The sequence below is a fragment of the Mustela erminea genome, chromosome 5, assembly GCF_009829155.1.
Source record: "Mustela erminea isolate mMusErm1 chromosome 5, mMusErm1.Pri, whole genome shotgun sequence".
NCBI lineage: Eukaryota > Metazoa > Chordata > Mammalia > Carnivora > Mustelidae > Mustela > Mustela erminea.
In genome coordinates, this window is record NC_045618.1 from 44,892,519 (window position 1) to 44,919,722 (window position 27,204).

Below are 27,204 nucleotides of genomic sequence, written 5' to 3' on the forward strand. Positions count from 1 at the left end.
CATTAGGATTACTCCTGTGCCCCTCAGCCTTAGCAAGTGTTCATTCTTAAAGCCTAGTCATGTATCTTATTACTCTGTTTCTAAGGACCCCAAAGATCTTTGCTTTCTTCTGTTAAAGCTTCTAAGTGCAAATTCTATGGGTCTGAGGTTTTATAAATTTTATTTCTTAGGACTTCATTAATACAATTTCACCATGGAAGAATATGCTTCCTCATTTGGATAACTATCTGTTACCAATGTATGAGCCGTTAATAAATTAATAAAATTTAGAGATCACTAAATACTTTTAACTACATCAGTAATTTTGCCCTGCATCTGCCTTTCTGCTGTCATGCTAGTTAGGTTTAGACATGCACTTAATTAAAGTGTTAGGATTTTGTGAAAGAAAGAACTAAAGTACCCTGGCCATCTGAGTTATGGGCAGAGATGCTTCAGGTTAGATTGGTAGATCTGCTTCACAGGGGTAGTATTCAGATGTTAAGGTGCATTTGTAGAGCTAATTTAAAAAAATCAAGTCTTGGTCTTTAAAGGAAATTCAGGTAGTTTTAAAAAGTTGATATCCCATTGCTAAGAATGCATGTATTGGTCATCTAGGCATGGCATAGAGTTAAAGGTTTGGGGATGAATATTTCAGGTATATATATTTATATTTTTTCAATTGGTAGTATTTTTCTCTCTCTTTTTAAAAAATTAACATATAATGTATTATTTGCCCCAGGGGTATAGGCCTGTGAATCATCAGGCTTACACACTTGACAGCACTCACCATAGCACATACCATCCCCAATGTCCATAATCAATTTGTAGTATTTTTTTTTAATTTGTAGTATTTTTAATAAAATCTCATGAAAACATTGTCTTAAACTTCATCTCTTTTAAGGCTCTTCCTGGTTTTCGAATTGTGTACTCCAAGGATTTCATTAATGCTGATTTCCTCATAAGCTTCCATGAGGTACTCCCATGTAGGACAATCCCAGGATCAGAAACAGGCTTCTAAAAATATCTGGACACTTATATAGAAAGTAGAATGAGGGTTTGAAATATTAATTGGACAAAAAAGGACCAATTCCAAATTGGCTTGATGCTAGAGTTTCAAATATAGGTCTAAGCTTTGATGTCTGAAACACCCTTCTCTTGGTATTACTGATGGCCTTTTCTTGTCCCATTTTGCAGGGAAGCACTGCTGCCATCTGTGCCACAGGACTCCGGAATCTGGGGAACACATGTTTCATGAACGCCATCCTTCAGTCACTCAGGTACTGTTAACACCAGAGCTTAAGATGCTGGTGTTAGCTTCTAGTGAAATGGTTAGGAGAAAAGGCTCTGGGTTCACATTCTGTCTCTGCCACTAACTCCAGTCAGTTCCCTGTGCCTTAGTTTCCTTATTGGTAAAATTGGGGATAGTAATTCTGCCTCAGGAAGATTAAATAATTTATAAAGGGTTTAGAACTGTGCCCAGCAGTAAATAATTGTTAGTTGTTACTGTTTATCTCCTGTTGCTTCTTGAATAAAAGAGCAGAGATCAGCAAACTTTTTCATTAAAAGGGCCAAGACAGTAAGTATTTTAGTCTCCACTAAAGAGACTTAAAGAGTGGCTAAATACTTACCACTAAAGGTAGGTATTTGGCCACTCACAGTCTGTCTCCTATCTTTTCCTCCTCCCCTACCTTTTTAAAGAACTCTAAAAATGTAAGAGCTCAGTGGCCCAGGACCAGATATGGCCTGTGGGCTATAGTATACAGACCCCTGGACTGCAGGGGTTCAAAGAATTTAATCTGATCATTAGTTAAGATCAGATGTTTAGAAGATCTTTAAAATGTAATAGAAGTAGTAAAACTAAAATACCCCAACAAGGCTGACCTCAGTTATATAGAAGAAATTATTTTGAAAGTCATGTACTTGTAGATTTTAATGTGGCATCAAAGGCCAGAATAAATTCTCTTCCCAAGGCCACCTTGCAAATAAGGAGCAGAAGTCATACTTGATCCCTCCTTGAAGGTACTATCTCTTGATTTATCTAGTCTTGTTCAAATAAGAAATTCAAGTCACTACTGAATTCCCTTATCACTCTGTACTTTGTATCTAAACAATATGGTTGGTTTCATGGTTTATTTTTATTTGAGGAAATTATTGAATACCTGGAAACAGGCATTATTTATTTATTTAAGTTATCTCTACACCCAGCGTGGGGCTTAAACTCACAACCTTCAGATTAAGAGTCATATGCTTTTCCAATGGAGCCAGTTGGGTGTCCAAAGAATTCAGGATTTTTTGAAAAAATTTTGCTTTAAGCTCTTTGATCATTTCTACAAAGTCATCTGTTAATACTATTTTCTTAGAGTAAATGAGGAAACTCAAAGCAATTTCTTGAGAAATTGAAATATCTCAAAAAATTCACATGTCCGTTTTATAGAAGTTTCTTTACAGTCCTAGTAAAGTCTTTTTTTTCTTCTTCTTCTCTCTTTTTTTTTTTTCTTAATAATTTTCTTCCCTTTCTTTTAAAATAGTAACATTGAGCAGTTTTGCTGTTATTTCAAAGAACTGCCCGCTGTGGAGTTAAGGAATGGGAAAACAGCAGGAAGGCGAACGTACCACACCAGGAGCCAAGGGGATAACAATGTGTGAGTTCTAAGAATATATCCTTTCTGGCTTTGAGCTACAAAACAAGTGACTCTTACTGGTGATTTCCATTGCATTCTGTGAGTTAATAGGCATAGCATTTTAAAACACTCTTCTTCTAAAACCTGGGTTTAACTGTCTAGCTGACGATCTTAATAGTTGTTGCAGTTCTTTTATTTCTATTTACCTAAGAGGAGGATAAATTTAGCTCTCTACATATTAAGTCTTTGTGGATTTGAGCTCTAACATTGACATCTGGATATGAAACACAGTTTTAGATGTAGATCAGCATGAATATCATTAGTCTTTGTGAATTGACACTTGTCTTATATACTGTTAGATAAATCTGTTTTGGATAATAAAATTAATTTGTAGTCATCAAATTGTGGGGCAATGCAGCCAATTTAGTTGATATGGAGAGGGAAAAATTGACAGATGATTATTGAGAACGAATATGTATGCAAATTCATTGCAGCTGTGCTCCATTTGATGTTCAGAAGATCTATATTATGATTGTAATGGGCAGATATTTTTCATATTTTAACATTATTGAAGTAAGGCTCTGATTTATAATTTGTGTGTCTTTTTTTTTTTTTTTTTTTTAAAGAGTGCACACATGGGGCACCTGGGTGGCTCAGTGGGTTAAGCCTCTGCCTTCGGCTCAGGTCATGCATGGCCTCAGTGTCCTGGGATCAAGCCCTGCATCAGGCTTTCTGCTCAGCAGGGAGCCTGCTTCCCCCTCTCCCTCTGCCTGCCTCTCTGCCTACATGTGATCTTTCTCTCTGTCAAATAAATAAATAAAATCTTTAAAAAAAGAGAGAGAGAGCACACATATACACATGCTGGGGTGGGGAGGGGCAGAGGGAAGGCAGCTATGCTCACCACTATACCACCAACGCAGACGGGAGGGGCAGAGGGAAAGAGAGGATCCTAAGTAGGCTTTAGGCCCAGCACGGAGCCCAACATGGGGCTCAATTTCATGACCCTGAGATCATGACCTGAGCTGAAACCAAGAGTCGGATGCTTAACTGACTGAGCCACCCAAGTGCCCCTAATTTGTATATATTTTAATGTAATGTTCTTTCTGCCTGCCCATTCCTGCTCCCATTCATCCCATCCCCACACATTCTAAAAAGCCATTTTACAATCTGACATTGTTCTGCCTAAATGACTGAGGGAGATTAGGATAGAACATGTCAGAATAGTGTGCATTATGGATAGAGCCAAAGCACCAGGGAACTTTAAAGCCAGACACGGGATGGAATCCTACCACGACAGTTGATATCTTAAGAGCTTGCTTTAGTAGCAGCATATAGGATGAACTGGAAAATGCCTGCTTTCAAGAAGACTTCACACTTCATAGTAGTTGGGTTGGAGGAGATAGCAGTGAAATAAGGAAGAAAAAAATGCATTTTCACAAAAGTTAAGAGGAGAATTAGTAGTACTTGATGCATTAGTGTTATTTAGGGTTTAGTTACAAACTGTAGAAATTGGCTCTGGCCATTGTAGGCAGAAAAAGAGCTTTATGAAGGTCTGTTGGTAAGCTATTACTGGATGGGTGGAAAATCAGGTCTGGAATCCAGACATCCAGGACCATCACCGCAATCATCCCGTGGAACTCTATCCCATAAGGATATCACTGCTTCTGTAACATCATTGTCCCATAACAACACACTGCCCAGTGTGTGACACCAAAGTTCCTATTACCAGCACTGTTGGAGTTGGGTGCTGGGTGAATGCTGCTGTTACTGCTGCCCCTGCATTCCATATGATCTTTGTCACCAGTAAGGATTTTGCACTACCCCAGCTTTGTATCACTAACTTCAGCTTCAAATAGGCAGAATTCAGGCTATACATCTGAGTCTTGGCTGAAGGGAGTTGTGAACTTTTATAATGGGAGGCAGTCTCTTACCAAGACTTTTAAGGTGAGGAATTCCTCAAATACAGAGCGTCCCGGAAGTAAAAAATACAATTTGTATCTCAGGGACATATTGAGTGACAGAGGTCGAGCAAGAAGTTACTGAGATTCTCTGAGATATCAATCAGATCTCCATGAGTATGGTAGTTGTATTGACAGATACAGATATTAAAGTTGTTTGGACATGTTTCAGTTTAACTAGTTATTGGAAGTGTTTCATTCTAGCTACATGCATAGAAAAACAAAATTAATAGTGACTTAAACATCCATTGTTTATTTTCTCATGTAAAAGCTAGAGATTATCTATCTAGGGCTGTTTGCCACAATCATCAGGCTCCTTCTAGCTTTCTATTCCACCAACCCTAATGTAGGGCGCCTATGCACATAGTTCAGGGTGGTGCTGGAGTACCACCATTTCGTCCTTCGAGCTAGAAGGACCACTATTTCTCTTTAAGGAATTTCTCAGAAGTTGAACACACTCAGAGTTTTTTATTCCAGGAGTTCTTGTGCCAAGCAAAAATTGGAAGTTCTGTTCCTATAAGAGAAGAGGAGAGAATGGGTATTGTAGGATAGTAGAGAAGAGTATAGAGAGCAACTTCAGTGCACATTGAGTTTGAAGTGACAAGAGGACATCCAGGAGAAAATTCCTCTTGGAAACTGGAGAAACCTGATGAAAAGTGGGCATGAGAAAACCTAGCTTTCAGATTTGGATTTGGAGTCCTGGTGTGGAGTTGAGTGTTGAAGCTTTGTGGCCAGATGAACGGTCTCAGGCAGAGATGAACAGATGGTCACACACTGAGGTCTGGGAAGTGTTCCTTATGAGGGGCAAGATGGAAAACTGCAGGAAAAGGAGAAAGAGATTCTGTTTTAACTTTTTAAAAAATGTACGTTTTAAAGTAATTTGGTTTGTAACTTCTCTATTGCTGTATTGTTTAAGTATGGCATTACTTTAGGACAAAATTCACCATATGGTTAAAAACTAGTTTTGTCTGTAATTACTGCAGTTTATGTGGGGTTTTGAGAAGCTCTTACTAAACTGTCAGAATTAGTTTAGGAGAAACCAAACTATTTATGTTTTCATTTTTTATTATGAATTGTAGACAATTTGACATTATGCATTGAAACAGTAGCCTCTGACTAATGCCAGGGGTTTCATCCCTTCCTCTTTTCCAGGTCTTTGGTGGAAGAGTTTAGAAAGACACTTTGTGCTTTATGGCAAGGTAGCCAGACTGCATTTAGCCCAGAGTCCTTATTTTATGTTGTTTGGAAGATTATGCCAAATTTTAGGTAAGTATTACTTAATGAAAGATACTTAAAACATTAATATTAGGGGCGCCTGGGTGGCTCAGTGGGTTAAGCCGCTGCCTTCGGCTCAGGTCATGATCTCGGGGTCCTGGGATCGAGTCCCGCATCGGGCTCTCTGCTCAGCAGGGAGCCTGCTTCCCTCTCTCTGCCTGCCTCTCTGTCTACCTGTGATCTCTCTCTGTCGAATAAATAAATAAAATCTTTTAAAAAAAACATTAATATTAGTCTTTTCTTGGTTCCTGGAACAATTTCCTATGAATTTGGTGGTATTCTAACTAATAAAGACTGGTTTTATTCTATTTTTTAATTTTTATATTTTTAGAGCCCTGGGTGGGGTAGGGGAGGAGGATTTGGGAGAGGGGCAGAGAGAGAATGTTTAGCAGGTTCCATCCCCAGCGCAGAGCCTGATCCCATGACCCTAAGATCATGACTTTAGCTGAAATCAAGAGTCGGACGCTTAACCAACTCAGTCACCCAGATGCCCCTTTTGTTTTGTTTTTAAAAGAATAACAGCAGTTGGATCATTTGACTAGACAAATGTGTGTGTTTAAATAATATATAGACATTAAAAATGTCTAACAAACGGTGGGATATTTTGTTCTAAAAACGAAGACTTTGTAAATAACTTATGTGCCCTTGTAAATAATTTAGGAAAACATGCTGGATAAAATTCCATTAACTCTTTCAAAATCTTAGGAAGATTCATTACCATCATACACCATCTTATTTCAACTAAAAAAAAATCCATTTGTAATCTGCAGAGATCTGTGGTCTTAAATTCACTGTTCTGGGTTGGGTTTTGAAGTCAAGTCCATTGGGATTCAGTTTGCAAAAGGTAGCTGGGCCACATCCCAATGTGGCTGTAAGAGTCATGTAGTTTCCTTGGTCTCTCTCTAGCATCACTTGAGGAGGGAAACAGCCTTGCTGTCAGAGGAATCTGCCTCTTCTCCTAGGTTAGTCCTCTCGGTAGGGATGCAGGTAACAGCAGATTTGAGGCACTGCAGGTGTTTGACAATAGCCTTTGCCACCGTCTGCTGATTTTGTCCTTCTGAAGCAGGTCTGTGCTCTTGCTAGTCAGGAGTTTGGCACCTAGTGTACATCGCTTTCCTTCTGAAAAAAATAAAAATAAAAACACCCAGCATGCTGTTATGTAGTAAGACTTAGTAGTTTATCTTCCTCTATTGCCTAATAGTGGTTTAGATATATTAGTAGTATAGAAGAGTGTTTAAAAGATAATAACCTCAAAGAGCTGGCATTTGTTGCCTTACTCCAGAATTCTAGCCTTGAGGATCTGATATGATTGCCTGTTGTTACCCCTGGTCTTTGTTTTGAAGAAAACTTCTTTCATATATTGTGACATTTAAATCTCCTCTCAGAAGAGAATAATTTTGTAAGAATTTTGAAGTTTCTCGACTCTAAAATAGGAAAGGAGGAAATGACTGCTAAGTTACCACTAACCAGGTTTGGGACTTAATATAACATTTCTAATATAGTCTCCCAGTTAGACTCTTGATAGGGACATAGTCTTTGTGTTTTGTTATTATATAAAATTGGTTTCTATTTAGTGAATGCCTAAGCACTTTAGGCCTTTTATATCTGATCTTCAGGAAAAACAAAGAAACAAACAAACAAAAAAAAAACCCCACAAAATTCCGGTCAAGAAAGGAAGTTTTAGCTCCATTTTTTAAAATTAATTTTTTTATAAACATATAATGTATTATTAGCCCCAGGGGTACAGGTTTGTGAATCGCCAGGTTTACATACTTCACAGCATTCACCATAGCACATGCCTTCCCCAATGTCCATAACCCACCCCCCTCTCCCTAGCCCCCTCCCCCGGCCACCCTCAGTTTAAAACTTTTTGTGACATTGAGAGTCTCTTATGATGGTCTCCCTCCCGAGCCCATCTTGTTTTATTTATTTTTTTTCCTACCCCCCAAACCCCTGACGTTGCATCTCCACTTCCTCGTATCAGGGAGATCATATGATAGTTGTCTTTATCTCTGATTGACTTATTTCACTCAGCATAATAATACCCTCTGGTTCCATCCACATTGTTGCAAATGGCAAGATTTCATTTCTTTTGATGGCTGCATAGTATTCCATTGTATATATACCACATCTTCTTTATCCATTCATCTGTTGATGGACATCTAGGTTCTTTCCATAATTTGGCTATTGTGGACATGGCTGCTATAAACATTCAGGTGCATGTGCCCCTTCGGATCACTACATTTGTATCTTTAGGGTAAGTACCCAGTAGTGCAATTGCTGGGTCGTAAGGTATTAGCTCCATTTTAAAAAAGACAAAACTGGGGCGCCTGGGTGGCTCAGTGGGTTAAGCCTCTGCCTTCGGCTCAGGTCATGATCCCAGGGTCCTGGGATCGAGTCCTGCATCAGGCTCTGTGCTCAGCAGGGAGCCTGCTTCCTCCTTGCTCTCTGATCTATGTCTGTCAAATAAATAAATTAAAAAAAAAAGACAAAACTGAGACAGAGGAGGAAGAACTTGTTCAATTTTACACATCTAGTAGGTGTTAGGGTTAGAGTTAGAACTCAAGTCTTTGTGGAATTGGTAAAGGTTAGATGTGTCAGCAGTCATTTGTCTACACGCCTGAGTGAAGCCTACCAACTAACTTCACACTGTTCTGCTTGGTTCCCATGGTGACTCAGGTCCTTTATTCTTAAGTGAGAGTTTAGAAATTGTATGAAACTTTTATTCAGTAAAATTCTGCTTTTCCTCAAAATCTGCCCACATCTCTGCCTTTATATAAAGTATCTATAGCCCAGCTGTGAGCATGATTTAATTGTTCACTGCTTAATTTTGCACATTCTGTATCCTTAGCAATGAAAGGAAAAGACTCTTGGAGAAGGTGACCAAGTTGAGTTTGTGCAGTGATTCCTAATTCACATGAACTTTTAGATTCCTTAGTGACTGATGGGAGTAGAATGCCTATGTATTCTTAGCAGGGCTTTTTCAGTTTCACAGTAATTGAAGTCATTCCCCATTTTCTTGTAATTGATGAATAATTTGCTCTTGGTTAGATCAGGCTTTATCCTTGATATAATTTCAAGATCTAAAGTGTAAGGTCACTGCACAATCCCCAGGGGCAAGGCCGGGAGATGTGGGGCTTTCTTCCAAAACTGTTTTTCTTATTAAGTATGCAGGGTAAAGTTCCTGTAACATGGCCTGTGTGGAAGTGCCAGGAATCTTGAACTACGTTTCTGTTATATTTATGACCACAAAATAAAATTTTAAGAGAGGTTAGGAAGCTCATTTTCCTTGATTAACCTATGATAAGTTCTAGGGAGTTTGATCCCTTGGAATGATCTAGGAGGACTCTGAAATACATACATGCATGTGAGAGTAGGAACAACTTTTATCCATTAAATAATGAAAAAAAATATATATATATACTGTAAGTGTAAACAACAGCTTTGGATATAGAAACAACCAAAACTATTTTTTCTTTCTTCCAACTCAAACCAAAAGCCAGTTGCCCAGTGGTAAACTTTTACCAAAGTTTGACCTTTCCAACATACATATCTACTTATCACACTTCTTATGGCATCCTAGTATGCCCTGCTTTTTCTGTCTCTTTCCTTTTCAGAAAAGTAACTTAAAGTTTATGGTGGTTTTTTTTTTTTTAAAGATGTTATTTATTTGAGAGAGAGAGCATGCACTAGCAAGCAGAGGGGCAGAGGGGGAGGGGCAGAATGAGAGGGAGAGAATCTCAAGCAGACTATATGCTACACTCACTTGGAGCCCTTTGTGGGGCCTGATACCAGGACCATGAGATCATGGCCTGAGCTGAAACCAACACTTGGACATTAACTGACCAAGCCACCTAGATCCCACTAAGTTTATGTTTTTTAAATAGGTAAAATACAGGTGGTTGAGAATTTCAAAAGGTAAAGAAAGGATATATAATGAAAGTTTTTTCTTTTACTTTATCACCCAGCCATTCATTTTGCTTTCTAGGAGCAGCTATATGTACTAGATTTTTGTGTATCCTTTTGTTGATATTCTATGTGTGTTTGTGTGTGTGTGTATAATCTTTAACATAAATGGTAACATATTCATGCTTTTTTTCTTACTTAGAGGTAATTCATGCTGGTATCTAAATAACTTCTCCTTTCATTTTATGGCTGCACAATGTTATACTTTATAGTTGTATCATAATTTATGTATAGTCCCCTATCAGTGGTTATCTAGGTTGTTTCTTACCTTTTGCTGTTCCAGACAGTGCTGCAGTAGATAGTATCATACATGTGGATGCAAGGGTCTCAGCAGTTGCTGGATCAAAACATACTTGCTTTGGGGTGCCTGGTTGGATCAATTGGTAGAGCATGAGACTCTTGATTTTAGGGTAGTGAGTTTGAGCCCCATGGTGGGCATAGAGATTACTTTTAAAAAAAATTTGCTTTTAGTTTTAATAGTCTTTTCTGCTAGACTTTTTTTATTCTGTGCCTTCCTTAACATGATTTTATCTTTTTATCTCTGTATCTTTGTCATGTTTGTCCTATGGTATTTGCCCTGACCTCTGTCTCCTTTTTTAAGGTCCAGCTTAATGCTAACTGTCTAGGAAAATCTCTTGATAATTCAAATTGCATCATGGTATTTATTCCCTTACTTCTCATATCATTTATATGCTATTTCTACTTTCACATAAACTTGCTTTAATATATTTGCCTTAACTTCCAAGGGAGTTTTCTTTAGTTTTGTACTTATCAGTTCTTGTTGTAATTAATGTTTAAAAACAATGGATGAATAAATTACTAAAAACTTTTTTCTATTAGCTATTCTGGTAGATCTTTGTGGACAACAAATGGGTCTCTGCATGTGAGATCTTAAAAATAATCTTTCCAGGTATACTGTTGATATTTTATAATTAAGCAGTATTCTGTCTAGGAATTTAGCTGTTGTACATTTTTTGTGTGTTTGTAAGCAAAAAGAGCTATTTTAATCATTTTCATTTTCTGGTATTCTTGTCTTGGAGAAACTCAGCCATGATTGATGTCACAAAATGTAGAATAGCAACTAAATTTGATTGATTTGGGTTATATACAATTTGGACAAAACAACAACTCAGAATTCTTCTATGAATATTAAAGATTTTTCTTTTTTTTTTTTAAGATTTTATTTATTTGACAGAGAGAGACACAGTGAGAGAGGGAACACATGCAGGGGGAGTGGTAAAGGGGAGAAGCAGGCTTCCTGCCAAGCAGGGAGCCCAATGTGGGGCTCGATCCCAGGACCCTGGGATCATGACCCAAGCCGAAGGCAGGCGCCCAATGACTGAGCCACTCAGGAGTCCCATATTTTTTTTTCTTCTTAAAGATATTTAAAAATAAGAACAGAGCCTAAAATTACAGTGTACCCTAGGTATTTTAGAAGTTTATTCTAGAATGATAAAATTTTATTCTGTATAGGCATATCCTGTTTCTGATTGGTCCTTCCAACTTACACATTATGTACCGGTACTGCCAGAATGCAGAGAATAGTCAGTAATGCACAGGTGTATATGTCACAGTTAGGTGTGTTGGCATCATACAAGTACTTGTGTGTGCCTGAATTCTGTGGTATCTGTTTCATTATTTGGAATGTCTGCTTTTCACACTTAAGTAGAGGAACGAAGTAATGTTTTCTTTCATCATTCTTCATTGGGGCAGTTCTTTGTTAATAAGATTTGGGTAAATATAGCTTGTTGCCTTATGCCAAAAACTGTGAATAAACACCCTGTATTTCTTCTGCACATTGTGTTTCAGCAGTGTCCCTCTTTCTTGGCCCCTTCATTCAGAAGGGGTGCATCGTGATCTTTTGGGCCTTTATATTTGCATTGTGCTTTCCAACCATTATTCATCACAGCATCTTTAGGACCCAGAGTTTCTCTAAGCATTAAGAAGGAGGTAATCTTTACCTAAGGTTGTAAACAAGTTAAGATAAGGAACAGTATTAACATTGGAGCCACTGTTATTTCTCTGTCTTCTTTTCTATCTTATTTCCGGTCTGTTGCAGAAATACCAGTTGGTTCTTTATAAATCCATTTCCTCACTGTTTCACCAGCACTTGTTTGGGTGATATCACTGAGATAATTTGTATATAAAACATAAACATGGAACCTAAATATGAGGAGTGTTTCCTTCTATATGATTACTAAGAGAGACCTAAGTTAACTACCAACGAAATTTTGAAGCTCCGGATTGTATAATTGGGAAGTAATTGAAAAGATCATTGAAACTTGTTGAATTTAACTTACTTAATAGTATTTTTTAAAAGATTTTCAGAGAAGTCAGTGAAGCTATTGTTTGTTTAAAAATAGAGATGTAAATGTCTGTTTAGATAGAGTTGGAAAAATTTATAGTCTTAGAAGAAGCTGACTTTGTGTGGGTTTTTTTTTGGTAAAGATCACAAATTGAAACAGAAACTTCTTATACCCTTATAAAACAGCTGAGTGTTCCATGATTTCATGTATGTTAAAAAAATACGTATTTCTAATGGTAAAGGAAACATTAGAAAGTAATGTGTTTTGATACAAGAAAAGAGAATCAAAAGAATTATGGTGTGGTTGGAAACATTCATGAATGTAATTAGGCAGTTTGATTTTTTGCGGATGTTGAACCAGCCTTGCAGCCCAGGAATAAGTCCCTCTTGGTTATGGTGAATAATCCTTTCAATGTACTGTTGGATCCTATTAGCTAGTATTTTGGTGAGAATTTTTGCATCCATGTTCATCAGTGATATTGGTCTGTAATTCTCCTTTTTGATCGGGTCTTTGGTTTTGGGATCAAGATAATATTGGCCTTATAAAATGAGTTTGGAAGTTTTTCTTCCATTTCTCTTTTTTGGAACAGTTGCAGAAGAATTAGTATTAATTCTTCTTTAAATGTTTGGTAGAATTCCCCTGGGAAGCCATCTGGCCCTGGGCTGTAGTTTGCTGGGAGATTTTCGATTACTGTTTTAATTCTCTTGCGGGTCATGGGTCTGTTAAGGTTTTCTTTTTCTTCCTTTTTCAGTTTTGATAGTTTATATGTATCTAGGAATGCATCCATTTCTTCGAGATTGTCTAGATTGTTGACATAGAGTTGTTCATAGTATGTTCTTAAAATTGTTTATATTTCTTTGGTGTTAGTTGTGATCTTTCCTCTATCATTCATGATTTTATTTAGTTGGGTCCTTTCTCTTTTCTTTTTAATAAGTCTGGCCAGGGGTTTATCAGTCTTACTAATTCTTTCAAAGAACCAGCTCCTAGTTTTGTTGATCTGTTCTTCTGTTCTTTTGGTTTCTATTTAATTGATTTGTAGGCAGATTGTTTTTTAAAAAGGGATGGTCATGTGTTTACTGAAAGTTCAAATCAGCATAACTACAAAGTACTGGTTTCATGATCCATTTTAGAAAAATGATTAGATACTAATTTATTTTGGTGAGAGAATGAAACCATTTTTATATGTGATAGAATTTCAAATATGACCTAAGATACCTAAGATGCCTTTTACCTTTGAGTCATAAAAAAATGGATGTTATAAGGAAAAAGTTTAAAGCACCTCTGTAGTTGTTTTATTTTTAAGTACCTCTTGTGGATATGTAAAGGAGCTAACAACTTTGAAAACTTTTGACTGAATTTTAACATTTTTTAAAAAAGGAGTCTTAGAAGAACTACTTAAACATATATTGAGACTCAGTTGTTAAATAGTTCAGAAAAAGTTATAGTGAAATGCTAAAGTGACTTCTGACTTAAGTTCCATTGGTTAGGTAGATGCTTTTCATAATTTATGATTTCCACAAGAAATTTTAGGGAAAGGAGAGAAATGTATATGGAGGGAACTCTGGTTGAAAGACACCTATGGAACCATTGCCTGGAAGAGTGGTGGAAGTTTTGACTCAAGACCAAGGCAGAAAAACTTGTGATTTGAGAGATAAAGGGAACTTTACATGTTGGCAGAATATAGGCAGAAATCTTTTCTATTTGTAGTTTTATAAAGTACTTTATGTATATCATTGCTTGATTTATTTTATCTACATAAACCTCTGTAACTTTTAAGTGTACGAACTTCATCTTCTGTCAGCCTTCATTACTGTTCACTTGTCATGGTCTATATTAGTATAAGGATTCCATATTTGGGGCACCTGGGTGGTTTAGTCAGTTAAGTGTCTTGATTGCAGTTCAGGTCATGGTCTCAGAATCTTGAGAATGAGCCCCAAGTTGGGCTCTGCACTGGGCATGGAGCCCGCTTAAGAGTCTCTCTCTCCCTCTTTTCCTTCTCCCCTCCTCCCTTGGTGCTCTCTCTCAAAAAAAAAAAAAAAAAAAAAATCCGTATCATTTCCTTTCTGAATTCAGTATAAGAAATAACCTAAGAATATATTGCTACTTTATTCAAGTTTTAGGCTAGAGCAGAAGTGTATATGAGTCAATGCATTTTTTAAAGTATTTATATGAAAAATGTCTTAAATCAGAAGGATCCAAGTAGAGACTGTTTAGAAAGTTTTTCTTCCTTTCAGCCAGTGTTAAAAAATCAATATTTTTCAGTCTAAAAAATAGTTTTAAATTCCTTATCTCTTATATTGGTGGTTTATAAGACCAAGGTTTCTGGTGAAGGAAAGATGTGACATTTTAACATTTGAGCATCTTCTGGAGAGGCCATGTGAGATAGCGGGAAAACCAGAGTCCATCCCATCTCTATTACTCTCTTGTTGTAGGACTTAGGCACGTCACACACCCTTTCTCTTGCTCCTCAGTTCTCTTCATCTGTAAAGTTAGTTCAGTTGAGATTAGCTCTCATATTCTGTGTTTTCAGACTTCTTTTAGTAGACTTTTTCCTTGTAGAGAAATTTGAGAAATTTTCCTTGAGGAGAAGTAAACCCTGACACAAGTGGGGATGAACGGCGAGGGAGTCCACTGTGCTCTGAGTGTAGGGCTGTAGCCCTTTGTAGCACTTTGCCTTTCTGCATGTTTGGCTGGGCATGTGGAGCTTCCCCAGTGACAGCCTGCTTCTTTTTGCTTTAAGGGGCTATCAGCAACAGGATGCCCATGAATTCATGCGCTACCTTTTGGACCACCTGCACTTGGAACTCCAGGGCGGTTTCAACGGTGTTTCCCGCTCAGCAATTCTACAGGAGAATTCTGCTCTATCTGCAAGTAACAAATGTTGCATGTAAGATGTAGTTTCCTTCCTTTTTTTTTTTTTTTTTTTTTTTTAGGAGGACCTCAGACGTTTCTGTTTGTGTTATTGTTTATTAGATTTATCATGGAAGGTGGAGAGTTTCCCTGGACTTTGGCTGAAACTTTTGTGCCCTTGAATTTTATAACCAAGTGGACTAGCACATAACTCCTGCTTCCAACCAGAGACCTCTTGTACTTGCCTCTTGGTATAGTCCTGATAGTTTTTGGTACAGATCTTTTTAAAGGTTGAAAAAAAAAAAAAGCCAACAGAAAACATTTTGTCAGTTTAGCACTTGAAAATTCCCTGCCAAATATATCAAATGATACTTGGAAGACTTAATTTTCAGTACTAAAATAATTATATTTCTTCACTAGAAACAAAGGCTTAAAAATATTTTAAATGTGTATTTTCCTAAAATATATCTGTACTTTAATGAAATTGAGGCATTTGTAAGTTCTCAGAATTTTTCTTGCCTCTCACTAGGAAACAAAACAAACATTTTAGTATATGTGCTGCCGAAGCGAGCACCAAAACAAACATTTTAGATTGCTTTCCTAGGTACTAATACCCCCAAAATATACATTGAGATGAGAAAGCTTATTTTGCTTGAGGTTAGGATGATTTACTGTTATTTCAGTCTAATTTTGTTTAATTGTAGTCTCCTTTGTTCAAATTTTTTGAAAAGCTTTGTTTTGACCTGTGCAGGAAAGGGATTTACAAGACAAACTCCCCAAAGACAGAAAGAAAAGAGTAAGTAATATATAGGGATCACCGTATTGTATTGCCTTGCAGTTCATAAATCTGATTTAGTGTTCAGTTAGGGTCCTTTTAATGACAGAGCAGCCTCATAGCTCATCTGGTTGTATCAGAGAAGGGCAACTGTTTGAATTGCTATGCCTTTCAAAATGTTTGGCTTTCTAGGTCCTGATAACTATGGTTCCAATCCGAATCCAGTATAGAAGGGGAGGGATCTGTGACCTGGTAGAATTGTTCTTGTTGCTAGCACCAAGTTAAAAGTAGTATTAAGTGAAAAATTCTGCTTTGTACTTTATGATGACCTTTTGTATACTGAGAATATTGAACCGGGCTCTATCAGGGATAGTCTGTGTCAGGTAAGAGGGTATATGTCTGTATTATTTTATTTGATGCCCAAGGCACCCTCATGGAGTCACATTGTGTAATAGTCCTAGGATGATCTTCTAGTAGCTAATGAGTTTTCAGTATTAACCCATGTCTGGTTATATTTTAAAGAGTAGTAATTTTAGGTTCCACTAATGAGATAGGAATAGAAAGAAAACAATTTTCACTACAGGATCCAAGGATCATATTTGCTAAAACTACAAAAAAGGTCTCCTATGCAATACCCGTGTTTACCTGTGTAAACACAGCCAATGCTCCCAAAGGTGGGGATGGTAGTAATAAATGACAGATCTGTTCTTCATAATACATAGAAAATCATTGCAGTTAATACAAAAGACCCTAGCAAGCATAAAAATCTGTCTGAGTAACTAATGTTTAAACATTCTCGGCATACAGTTATAATGAGAAAGCAGTTTTGAAATCAATTATGAGTTTTGTTTTCAATCATTGTATACCTAACTTAATGCCATACACATCAGATAGCCAAGACTCGATGAGTATCCTTTTCTCAGAGGAAGAAATTATAAAGGAATAACTACATTGAGTCTAAATGTACTGCTTTTTCCATTGTAATTAAGGTATTATAAGTGAACATCAGTATGAAAGGATCATGGTCCCTTGATTCCAGTAGTTTTTTTGGTGTGCCGTTTGTTTATGACCTAGATCTTAAACATAAAATGGCTGTTATATTAGATAGTTCCAGTGTATCTTCCCTTTTTAATTTATTATAGCTGTATATTTTATGAACAGATTTAAAAAAAGATGAAGCTGCAGTATATTTCTTTGGCCAGTAAAGAGTAGAAGACCTTTCATGGAAAAGGAAGCAAACTTTTAAAATAATATAATTGCTCGAGTAGCTTTTGTCTGTCTCATTGTGGCAGTAGGTTTAATTTGGAGCACCTCAGAAAGTAAAGTTCAGTGTATTAGGAGTGTTATTGTTTGCAAGTGAGGGAAACCACCTCAGATTGCTATTTGCAAAGAAGAGCATTTTCTGACAAGTAACTGCATGCATAAGTGCACAAAGGTCAATACATGTTTGCTGTAGGACTATTAATGATAGCAAACAACTGAAACAACCTGGAGAACCATTAATATTATATTGGTTAAATTAAGAAAAGGAACATAGTGTTAAGAGCTGAGTGACCCTCGCCCAAATTGGACCTCAGCTTCCTGGTCTGTAAAATGGGGATAATGATATCTGCTTCTTAGCTTTGTTTTGAGGATTAACTGATTTAATACATGGAAAGTACTTTGAATGGAGTTCGGCATAGAGTAAGTGCTGTAATAAGCATTTGCTAATCATGCTTTCATGGTACACTTTCTTGGTGGTTCTTGCATCCGGTCTGTGTTTGTATTGTGGCATACCAATCTGCTGTCAAAAAGGGTGAGGTATGTGTTCAAGAGATGTACTTCGGGAAAAAAAAAAAAGCAGGTGTGGTTCTAATTATTATCCTAATAAAAAAGCCTTGAAATAATTTAAGGGCTTTCTTTTTGGTAAACACCTGTCTGAAAGTACTATACATATATCCCCCATTTCATCTTCACACAGGCCTCTGAGGGGTTTGAATTAGTGGGATGGAAAGTGGGGCTGTGGGAGGCTAAGTGGCTTAAACCTTTTATTTGGTATACCTCTATATAGCTTTAAAGTTTTTGTATTATTTCATAATTTAAATAAATAAGTGATATACATATCCCCCCCCCAAAGAAGTATAGCAGCTGTTATACATATTTTAGTTTTACTGAGATGTTTTCCTGTGTGGTGTTTTTCTTTAGAAATGGAGCATCTACAGTTGTCACAGCTATATTCGGAGGTATTCTCCAAAATGAGGTTAACTGCCTCATATGTGGGACAGAATCTAGAAAGTTTGATCCATTCCTAGGTAAGACATATTGTATTAAAATTTTAATGTTTCCTTTGAAAACTTAAGACAGTACAAGATAAATGTAAAAATACATCAATTTTTGAAATTCTTTTCTAAGTGTGGTATATCCCTTTAACAGCTGTTTTCCTATTTCTTTTTAAGACCTTTCATTAGATATTCCAAGTCAGTTCAGAAATAAGCGCTCAAAGAATCAAGAAAATGGACCAGTTTGTTCATTACGAGGTAAAGATACTTTAATGTTGTAGAATTCTTTTTTCCTCTGAAATAGCTGTGAATAGACTCAAACTCCATCCATCTGTGTTATGTTATTAATTGCTTGAATGAGTTTGTGTTATAATTTAACAGAAGTCAAACCTGAATGTCTCCTCCTATCAGAAAGAAAGAAAAAAAAAATGGGTGCCAGAGATATTAAGGCAAGCATAAGATATTTCTCTCCTTTTTCTTTAATACTGATTTTAAAATTGAGAGTCTGTAACAAGCTGCTTCTGACTTAATGAAATAGAATGTATTCTGTGGATGTCCCACTAGTATCCATAGAAGGAAAGAACACTTAGCTAATGTTACTCTTTTCTATGATTAATAGTTTTAGAAATCTGCTGATAAGCCTGAGGCTCTGCTTTTAATTGAAGACTGTGAGATTTGGAACAATTTTTTTCTCTGATTAGTGTTAACTATTTTCATCAAGGCCAAAAGATTGATCTTTGACTAATCCTTAAAGTGACTTACTGTTCTTGGCCATAAAAAGAAACTAGGATAGAATAAAGAAAGAGGGCCTAGTCTGTGTTCTGTCATTGAGTAACTCTACACTGAAGGCAAATAACATAATCCCTACGCTGAATTGTCTGTTGACTAAAAGTAATTTTTTCCTCAACTGCTCTAGAGAATATTGTCATAAGGATTTAAAAAAAAATCTATATATATGAGAGAGAACACACACACACACACACACACACACACACACACACACACACACCCCCAGTCTTTTCCTACAAAAGATTCTCATTGGTTGAAAACTGCACTGTCCATTATGGTGAAGTCACAGATGGTTGGTAAAATGTAAATTAAAATAAAAAATGCAGTTAGTTGGGGCACCTGGGTAGCTCAGTGGTTTAGGCCTCTGCCTTCAGCTCGGGTCATGGTCTCAGGGTCCTGGGATTGAGCCCCACATCGGGCTCTCTGCTCAGCGGGGAGCCTGCTTCCCCCTCTCTCTGCCTACTTGTGATCTCTCTCTGTCTATCAAATAAATAAATAAAAATCTTAAAAAAAAATGCAGTTACTTAGTTGCACTAACCATATTTTAGGTGATCAGTAACTGTGTGTGGCCAGTGGGGTTGTATTGGACACCACAGATGGAGAACATTTCCATTATTGCAGAAAGTTCTATTGGGCAGTACTGCTGTAGAATCAAATTATTCTACTGCCAATTGCTCATTCTCAAAAAATGTGCTAGTAAAAATACAACTGTTGGGGGAGGGACGGGCAGAATTCTGTGTCACAGGTGCATTTGGCAGCATTGGGCTTGTTACAAGAGGAGCAGCAGAGGTCTTGCTTGTAGCCTTGTTGCTCAGGTAGTTTCTTGAACTCCCTCAGGGGGTAGCTGTCAAATACACTGGACTACTATAAGACAGGAGAGTAACTCCGTATATGAAACATTTTGTAGATGCTTTCAGTTGTTCCCTACCTTTGCAACAGTGTTGATGGTCTCTTTTGAACAGGAGCACAGAAGAAATTTAAGGAAGCTCCATCCACTCATCTTCCCTCTAAAATAGATGGTTTTGAAATACAGGTTTTGAAAATATCACAATATACTTGGTATCAAATCTCAGATTATTTTCTCTTTATATTGATGGCTTGAGATTACAAACTAACTTAATCATAAAGCAAACATTTGATCATTTAGAGAGGAAAGCAGTGAGGAAAGGAATTAGCCTCAAACTCTATAATCTAAACTAGATAGAGCTTCATTTTATAATTTCTTCAAACATTGCTTAACATAACTATGTGGATATGTATTTGAACAATATTTCCTAAATAAAACTAAGTCCAGATGATCTTTGGAAGACCCAGAGACACTGGTTGCTTCAGGGTTCTTTCTTCCTTCTGTACTGTGTTCCCCTTCATCCTGCATTGGTCACGTAGTATGGTTCTTATTGTACCCTGTAGTGTTTTACTTATTACCTATGCCAGAGTGTTTTAATACTGAGAGACCTTACTTTCTTGAGATTGTCCAGGAGGAGATTGTATGACATAGCTTAAGTGGTTGATTAGTACTACAAACGAGTGGCAAATGGCATTTGCCTTGCTTCCCAAGTAGTATTTTTCTTGGCATAGACTCACTGAAATTTGATGGGATTGGGATTTAGCTTCAGGGGGCCCAGACCATCCTGAAGGGTTTCGGGTTTGGCTGAAAACAGATTTCCTGTATTCTCAGCTGGTTTTCCTTTCAGTTTTCAGACTCGATTTTTATTTTGTTAAAGAGCTGACTGTTGGCTTAAAGAACTAGATGGTAGAGTCATTCTTTCTGTTTAACACTGTTACCAATTAAGGGTACTACTTTTTTTTGGACATCGAGCGTCCAGTTGATACGGATTTCTTTACTAAACAGTTGGAGTCAGGATTACATTTTACATGCTTTTATATGCTTTAACGCGAGGATTACTTGTGTCCTTTTTGGAATGTTAATTGACAGGCTTAGTTTTCATTTAGAAAGGAAAGGTGATGGTGAGAAAGATACTTGGAATTTGAAATTATTTAACTAAAAACGTGCAAATTATGAGAGGCTAAAATAATCCGTTCTAAAATCTGACAAAAAAGGAAAGATTATTATAGATGAAATATTAACTAATAGGATCTAATACTGTAATAAAATAACATACAGAGATCAAGTAGGATTTCTTCCAGCCATGCAGGACTGCTATATCCAGAAAGAACAATTTTCTCTGGCTGACAAAGTTCTTCTAGCTGGACTAAGAACCAAGTTGACATGAGACAGATGAGGAGGAGAGTATCAGATTTAATTTTATATGTATGGGGAATCCACACAGACATAATATTTTGAAGACCAACAACATGAGGCTTCTGTGAGCTGAGAGATTAGGAGTCTGGGGACACAAAGGGGAGAAAGACCATTAGCAGGAAGGTGAGAGGAAATGTTTGGAGAATAAAGTTTCTCCTCTTAGGTAAGTTTCTTTGGTAAAGAAGAATCTTTTGTTAATAGTCACTTCTTGGTACAGACTCTCCCTTGCAATGTTAATTTAGGCAGTTGAGGGGAAGGTAAAGCTTTTCCTGAATTTGCTGGGTTTGTTTGCTTTTAACTCAAAATAATGTTCATGCCAAAGTGGCCCATCTTGGGGTGTCCTGCCATGGGCCCCTGCAGTTTTCTCCTCTGAAACTTCCCTAAAATTTCACACATTAAAATTGAGCTGGTCGATTGATTGTTCAGTTTTAATGAACCAGTCCTGTCAATAGGTCAGTTCAAACTTGTTTTGGGAGGCAGTGATGCAGGTTAGGCCTAAGGTTCAAGCAGTCAGGTATTAAATAAGAGGCATTTCTGTGGAAACAAAAACAGTGGTTAACTGATTGGATCGAATTATAAACCAGTTTCTGAATTTTGAGGGTAGTCAGTCAAGAAGATTTTTAGATGTTAAGCTTGAACCATCTTCAGTGCAGTGGTTTGTAGTTTGAATGTCTGATGATCTTTTTGAGTGGCCCACAGCAGCAGGCATGAAGATTGCCTATATGTGAGCTGTTGGGATGATCTCTCTGAAGTTTATATAAATTTAGTTTGTAGGGCTTCAGGGAAAAGGGCAGTTTTAGTTCTCAGATGAATCCAATGTAGAAGGTTGGAAGAAAAATTAAAAATGTTACTTAGGAGAATTATAGTCAAGCACTGGAGGAAATGAGAAGAAATGAATATCTAGTCCAGGTTTTAATGAACAGTATTGCAATCTAATATTTACTCAGATATGTTATTGAAACCTGTTTTCTCTATAATCACCCTTTTATAGATAGCCAAATTAATACTAATTTGTTTGCAAAATAATTCTAGTTTCAAAAGAACTTGGCCTGATCATTTATATGAATGTGACAAAGAATAGCAGTTGATTAGGTAGATTCTTGAAAAAGTTTCCAGCAGGTTTTAAAGATTGAAGTTTTAACATCCTCTTGAGGCCAGAAGCCAAGCCAGATACTTGCCATCAGAACGTCTTCAATTCCCACAGATTTGGGTGAATTCCTCTCTGCTCGAGGTTCTCAAACTATCACTGGGTTCCTGTACTTGCCAGGGAGTGCCAACCTTTACTTACCTGGTAAGGCTGCTGGGAACTTTGTAAGCAGGGTACCAGACTGGTACTTCTGGGGGCTTTACTGGCTTCTTAAAGTCAACCTAGTTCCTTAAAGCTGTCTGGTCATATCTCAGTTTATCCATCTCTCTCTCAAATAGGACATTCCAGTCAAAGCCTTGGTTATATAACAAATGTTTCCAATTGTGTCCTGTTACAGGGAGAACAGAATTCTATTGAACTTATGCAAATAAATATAAGAATACTTAGAGTTTCTGAGTTCTGGAGAGTTCAGGTAGGGAAAAAGATAAATGTTTCAATTTGTTCACAAAGGTATATTCTATTAAATTGTCATAAAGAGCTAAAAAGGATAAATTTTTCAGTTCCATATTATTGTTTTGCTTGAATCCAGTTCTTCCACTAGTTCAGAAATTCTTACCAGTTTTATGGTAAGAATTCAGGTTACCAGAAACCTGTATTCAAAGTTGTTTTTAGGAGTCTCACTGAAGATAAGGCACATTTGCAATACCATCAGAGCAAAATAGTAACTGTATTAGAGTTCACTGTGATTCAGTTAACAAAGAAATTTGGTTATTTCTGTGACTCTCGACACATAACAACATACTAGGACATCAGGTTTCTAGGAGTTTTATACAATTTTAGAACACTTACCCTATCTACATAAATATAATCTAAGAGGGTTTCGTATCACTTATTTGACAATGAAATATTCTAAGGCCTATCTAGAACACCTCAGACTGTGGTCAAAAGACTTCATTTTAGGATTTGATTTTAGGAAGTATGTCAGTTTGAACATTTGCTTAATAGGATCATAGGGTGCTATGAAATGATATTTAATTATCTAACCGAAAGGATAATAAAAGATTTCAAAAGAATAAAAGGCAAAAATATAGAACCTTACATAGTTGTGAGCAAAACTTGATAAATTATTTTGGCAAAACACAGAATCCTTGATTTCTAAGCAGATAACTTTAAAGGAAAAAAAAATATTTGTTTACAGTTTTTTATTAAAAGCAGATTTGTAACTTGTCCTTTTAACAAAAGAAATTTCAACTTTGCAGTATATTTTTGATATTAAAACTTACTAAATTTATCCTAATCTTAGCCAGTACTGATCACACATAAAATCCCTTTCCAAATACTCCTTTTTTTTTTTTTTTTTTGATTTTTAGTGCTTTTTTTTTTTTTTTTTTTTAAAGATTCTATTTATTTATTTATTTTACAGAGAGAAATCAAAAGTAGATGGAGAGGCAGGCAGAGAGAGAGAGAGAGAGAGGGAAGCAGGCTCCCTGCTGAGCAGAGAGCCCGATGCGGGGCTCGATCCCAGGACCCTGAGATCATGACCTGAGCCGAAGGCAGCGGCTTAACCCACTGAGCCACCCAGGCGCCCCCCAAATACTCCTTTTACATAAACTTTATGGAACGAACTTTTTTACATTCTTTAAAAAGTTTCACTTTAGGACAGAATTACTGTCTTTCCCTTAACAAAAAGTGTATTTCTGTTTCTCATATCTTTTTCTACCAAAAACACATTTCCTTGCATATGGAATTGTTTTCCTTATTATTTCTGGTATTCTTAATTATATTTATTAGAATTCTTAACTCTTAGTTTTCACTAGAAATTAAGGTTTCTAAGTAGTAAGCAATTTTGAACTGCTATACCAGTATTTAGAATAGCAAATTTGTGAAAACATTTCATAATTTTAAGAATGTGCTTTTTCATAGTACAGTTTTTCAATAAAGCACAAACCAGGTTTACTATAAAGGTCTATATTTATTTAGTTTCTCTTTAATAAGACACAAGTAAATTAACCTATTGACATCTATTTTCTGAACCTATATTCAGTACCTAATGTCTTATTATTTTACTTTATCTGGAAATGACTTAGATATCTCAATAAATTTAACTCACTTAACTTAGTAAAAAATTTTAAACTGTCAGGTTACCAAGGACTTTGGAAGCTATTTAAAAGTTGACCTACAAACCTTTTTTGCAGGGGTGGGAGGAGAATCTTGAACAGGCTGTAACACAGCCCAGCACGGAGTGCAACCTGAGATCATGACCTGAGTAGAAATCTAGAGTTGGATGCCTAACCAACTGAGCCCCCAGGCACCCCTGCCTACAAACCCCTTTGTCTTATTTACATCTATTTAATTAGCTTGTTCTTAGGTTTAGATTACTCACAGAAATTTCATTAAGCATTAGACAAAAATCAATCATTAAGTTTTTTTTTTCTGATAAATTTGCAGAGGTGAACTTACTTGGCTTTCCATAAACACAGGTAGAATGACAGTCATATATTTAATGCTGGTAACTCTCAAGAGATTTTTTTCCTAATTAAACCAACAACCTAAAATTAGCTTTAATACTGAATATTTTCCCAGATTACATGATTTTGGAAAACATTTGGGTTAGTTTCTATCTTTCTGAGTTTTGGAATTCCCATTACTTACAAGTGCTTGACTTGAAACCAACTAAAAAGAACTCTTTTACAAATTAATTTTGGTGATACCATCTGGAGGTAAAGAAAATATGTCGCATTTATAACATGTGGGCATACACAGACAAGATGCAAACAAAATATTGTAGCTTTTTTGGGGAGGACATTAAAGGCTCAATTTCTAAATACCTCATTTTTTGATGAAAAACTTCTCTAAAGTTTGTATTTCAAATACTGGCTCTTGGGGAGATGGAAATAGAAAACTCACATCACAAAGGAACAGAGAAAGAACCCCCGGTTTTCTCCAGTGTGGAAATCTGGAGCAAATTTGCCTGTTACCGGAGGTGTAGAGTCTGGGCACAAGAGGCATTTTAGAAAGGCCTCTTTCCCCCATTTTTTCTTCAATCTCAGGCAGTTGTGGCCTGTGTTTATATTTTAAAAACATGGTAAAATTTATCATTTCAAGAAACTGAGGAAGAGGGGGCGCCTGGGTGGCTCAGTGGGTTAAGCCGCTGCCTTCGGCTCAGGTCATGATCTCAGGGTCCTGGGATCGAGTCCCACATCGGGCTCTCTGCTCAGCGGGGAGCCTGCTTCCTTCTCTCTCTCTCTCTGCCTGCCTCTCAGTGTACTTGTAATTTCTCTCTGTCAAATAAATAAATAAAATCTTTAAAGAAACTGAGGAAGAATGCCAAAAAGTTCTTTTTCAGTTTCAGGGCAACTGCTCTTTAAAGTTTCTTTCTTTTTTTTTTTTGAGTGCAGGACAATTTTGTCTTAATATCCTCATCTTTTATAATAGCTACAAACATTTTAAGGGGAATAGGCGAGAGTTAGGGATTGGTAAAGAGGGGTGGGCTTGTTTCTAGAGTTGCATTTCTAGTTTTGTACAGATTGGTAAAGCAGTTGTTTCTAATTCCCCAAGAACTGGATAAAAACTAAACTCTGTTTTTTTGTATTAGGGAGATTTTTTTTAACTAAAATAGTAAGCAAAATAAAGCATTTTAACAAAGCCGCCTTTTTTTTTTTAAGTTTTTGTTTGTTTGTTTGTTTGTTTGTTTAATTATTTGACAGAGAGAGAGGCAGAGAGGCAGGCAGAGAGCCCGATGCAGGGGCTCGATTCCAGGACCCTGAGATCATGACCCGAGCCAAAGGCAGAGGCTTAACCCACTGAGCCACCCAGGTGCCCCAACAAAGCCTTCTAGTAGCATACGGAATTCAGCCTTGGCTTCTGTTAGCCCCTGCAGGTTGACCTTTCACATATCATTTGTGGGAGGGCCTAGGAGACATTTTGGTCCCAATTTCTCTATGAAGGGAAGGTAGTTGAATAATCATCAGTCTTTCTCATTTCCCTCTAATTTTGGTACCATCTTTTCAAAATAGGGGTAAAAGGGCTTTATAATTTAAAAGATCTTCTTTTTCAGTGGAGAAGGGGGTGGCTAAGGTATGTCTGCAATGTACATTGCATAGGAATGCCTGAAGCTGGCAGAGCCTGCTTACAGAGCCCTAGAAGGTAGGAGCAAAGTGAGCCTTATTGCCAGTCTCAGGTGCTTTTGTTAAATTCATTTCCTGGCTTTCAGCTTTTATGTGAGCAACCTATATACTTTGAACATAAAGTCCCTATAAATCTCGTAGGGAAGGGGGAGTTAAATGGATGATTTCTTTTTTAAGTTTTTTTTCTTTTTAAAGATTTTACTTATTTGGGCACCTGGGTGGCTCAATGGGTTAAGCCTCTGCCTTTGGCTCAGGTCATGATCTCAGGGTCCTGGGATTGAGCCGTGCATCGGGCTCTCCTCTCCGCTCAGCAAGGAGCCTGCTTCCCCCCTCTCGGCCTACTTGTGATCTCTCTCAAATAAATAAGTAAAAATCTTTTTTTAAAAAAAAGGGAAAGAGGGAAAGTGTGAGCATGCATGACCTGGGGGAAGGGCAGAAGGAGAAGCAGACTCTCTGCTAAGCAGGAAGTCAGACATGGGGCTCAATCCCTGGACCCTGGGATCATGACCTGAGCTGAAGGCAGAACAGATGAGAGGCCAGATTTTAAGGGGATTTTACTTTGGAGATGGACATTTATGTTTTAGTCTTCTGTCCATCTTGTCAACGGAGTCCCTAAGGCATGCTGTTATACTAATAAGACAGTTGAGAGATCTCTATACAGGATATTTTTCTTTTCAATATAAGCAATTTAAAGACCATTGATGAATAATCTGTTAATAACAACTCCAATCAATAAGCCTTTTAATGGCTAAACCAAAGATGCAGAAGGCATCTAAAGAGGGTGTAGATGATGGCCCACATGATCTAAAAGTTAGTTTCAGAAAGCAAAGGGCTTCATTGTGTAAGCAGTAAGGATGGTGAAAATGGGGTCTCTAGTCTCCCCTGAAAACACAAGGGATGTGCTACAGGACTGGGGACTCTGTGTTGTTTAGCAGTGTACCTTGTTGCAA

General features: G+C 37.0%; 1 protein-coding gene across 9 annotated transcripts in view; it reads left to right on the top strand.

Annotated features, from left to right (window-relative positions):
• USP3 (ubiquitin specific peptidase 3) overlaps positions 1-27,204 on the top strand; it is a 107,148-nt gene that overhangs the window by 55,092 nt on the left and 24,852 nt on the right. For 8 of the 9 annotated variants that reach the window (XM_032342802.1, XM_032342805.1, XM_032342807.1 and 5 more), the window contains 7 exons: positions 1,174-1,256; positions 2,508-2,621; positions 5,711-5,824; positions 14,846-14,992; positions 15,707-15,751; positions 17,915-18,021; positions 18,166-18,246. In XM_032342802.1, the coding sequence (XP_032198693.1) occupies positions 1,174-1,256; positions 2,508-2,621; positions 5,711-5,824; positions 14,846-14,992; positions 15,707-15,751; positions 17,915-18,021; positions 18,166-18,246 (691 nt within the window). The remainder of the gene's footprint in view (positions 1-1,173; positions 1,257-2,507; positions 2,622-5,710; positions 5,825-14,845; positions 14,993-15,706; positions 15,752-17,914; positions 18,022-18,165; positions 18,247-27,204) is intronic. The other variant, XM_032342803.1, reaches the window with a different exon arrangement.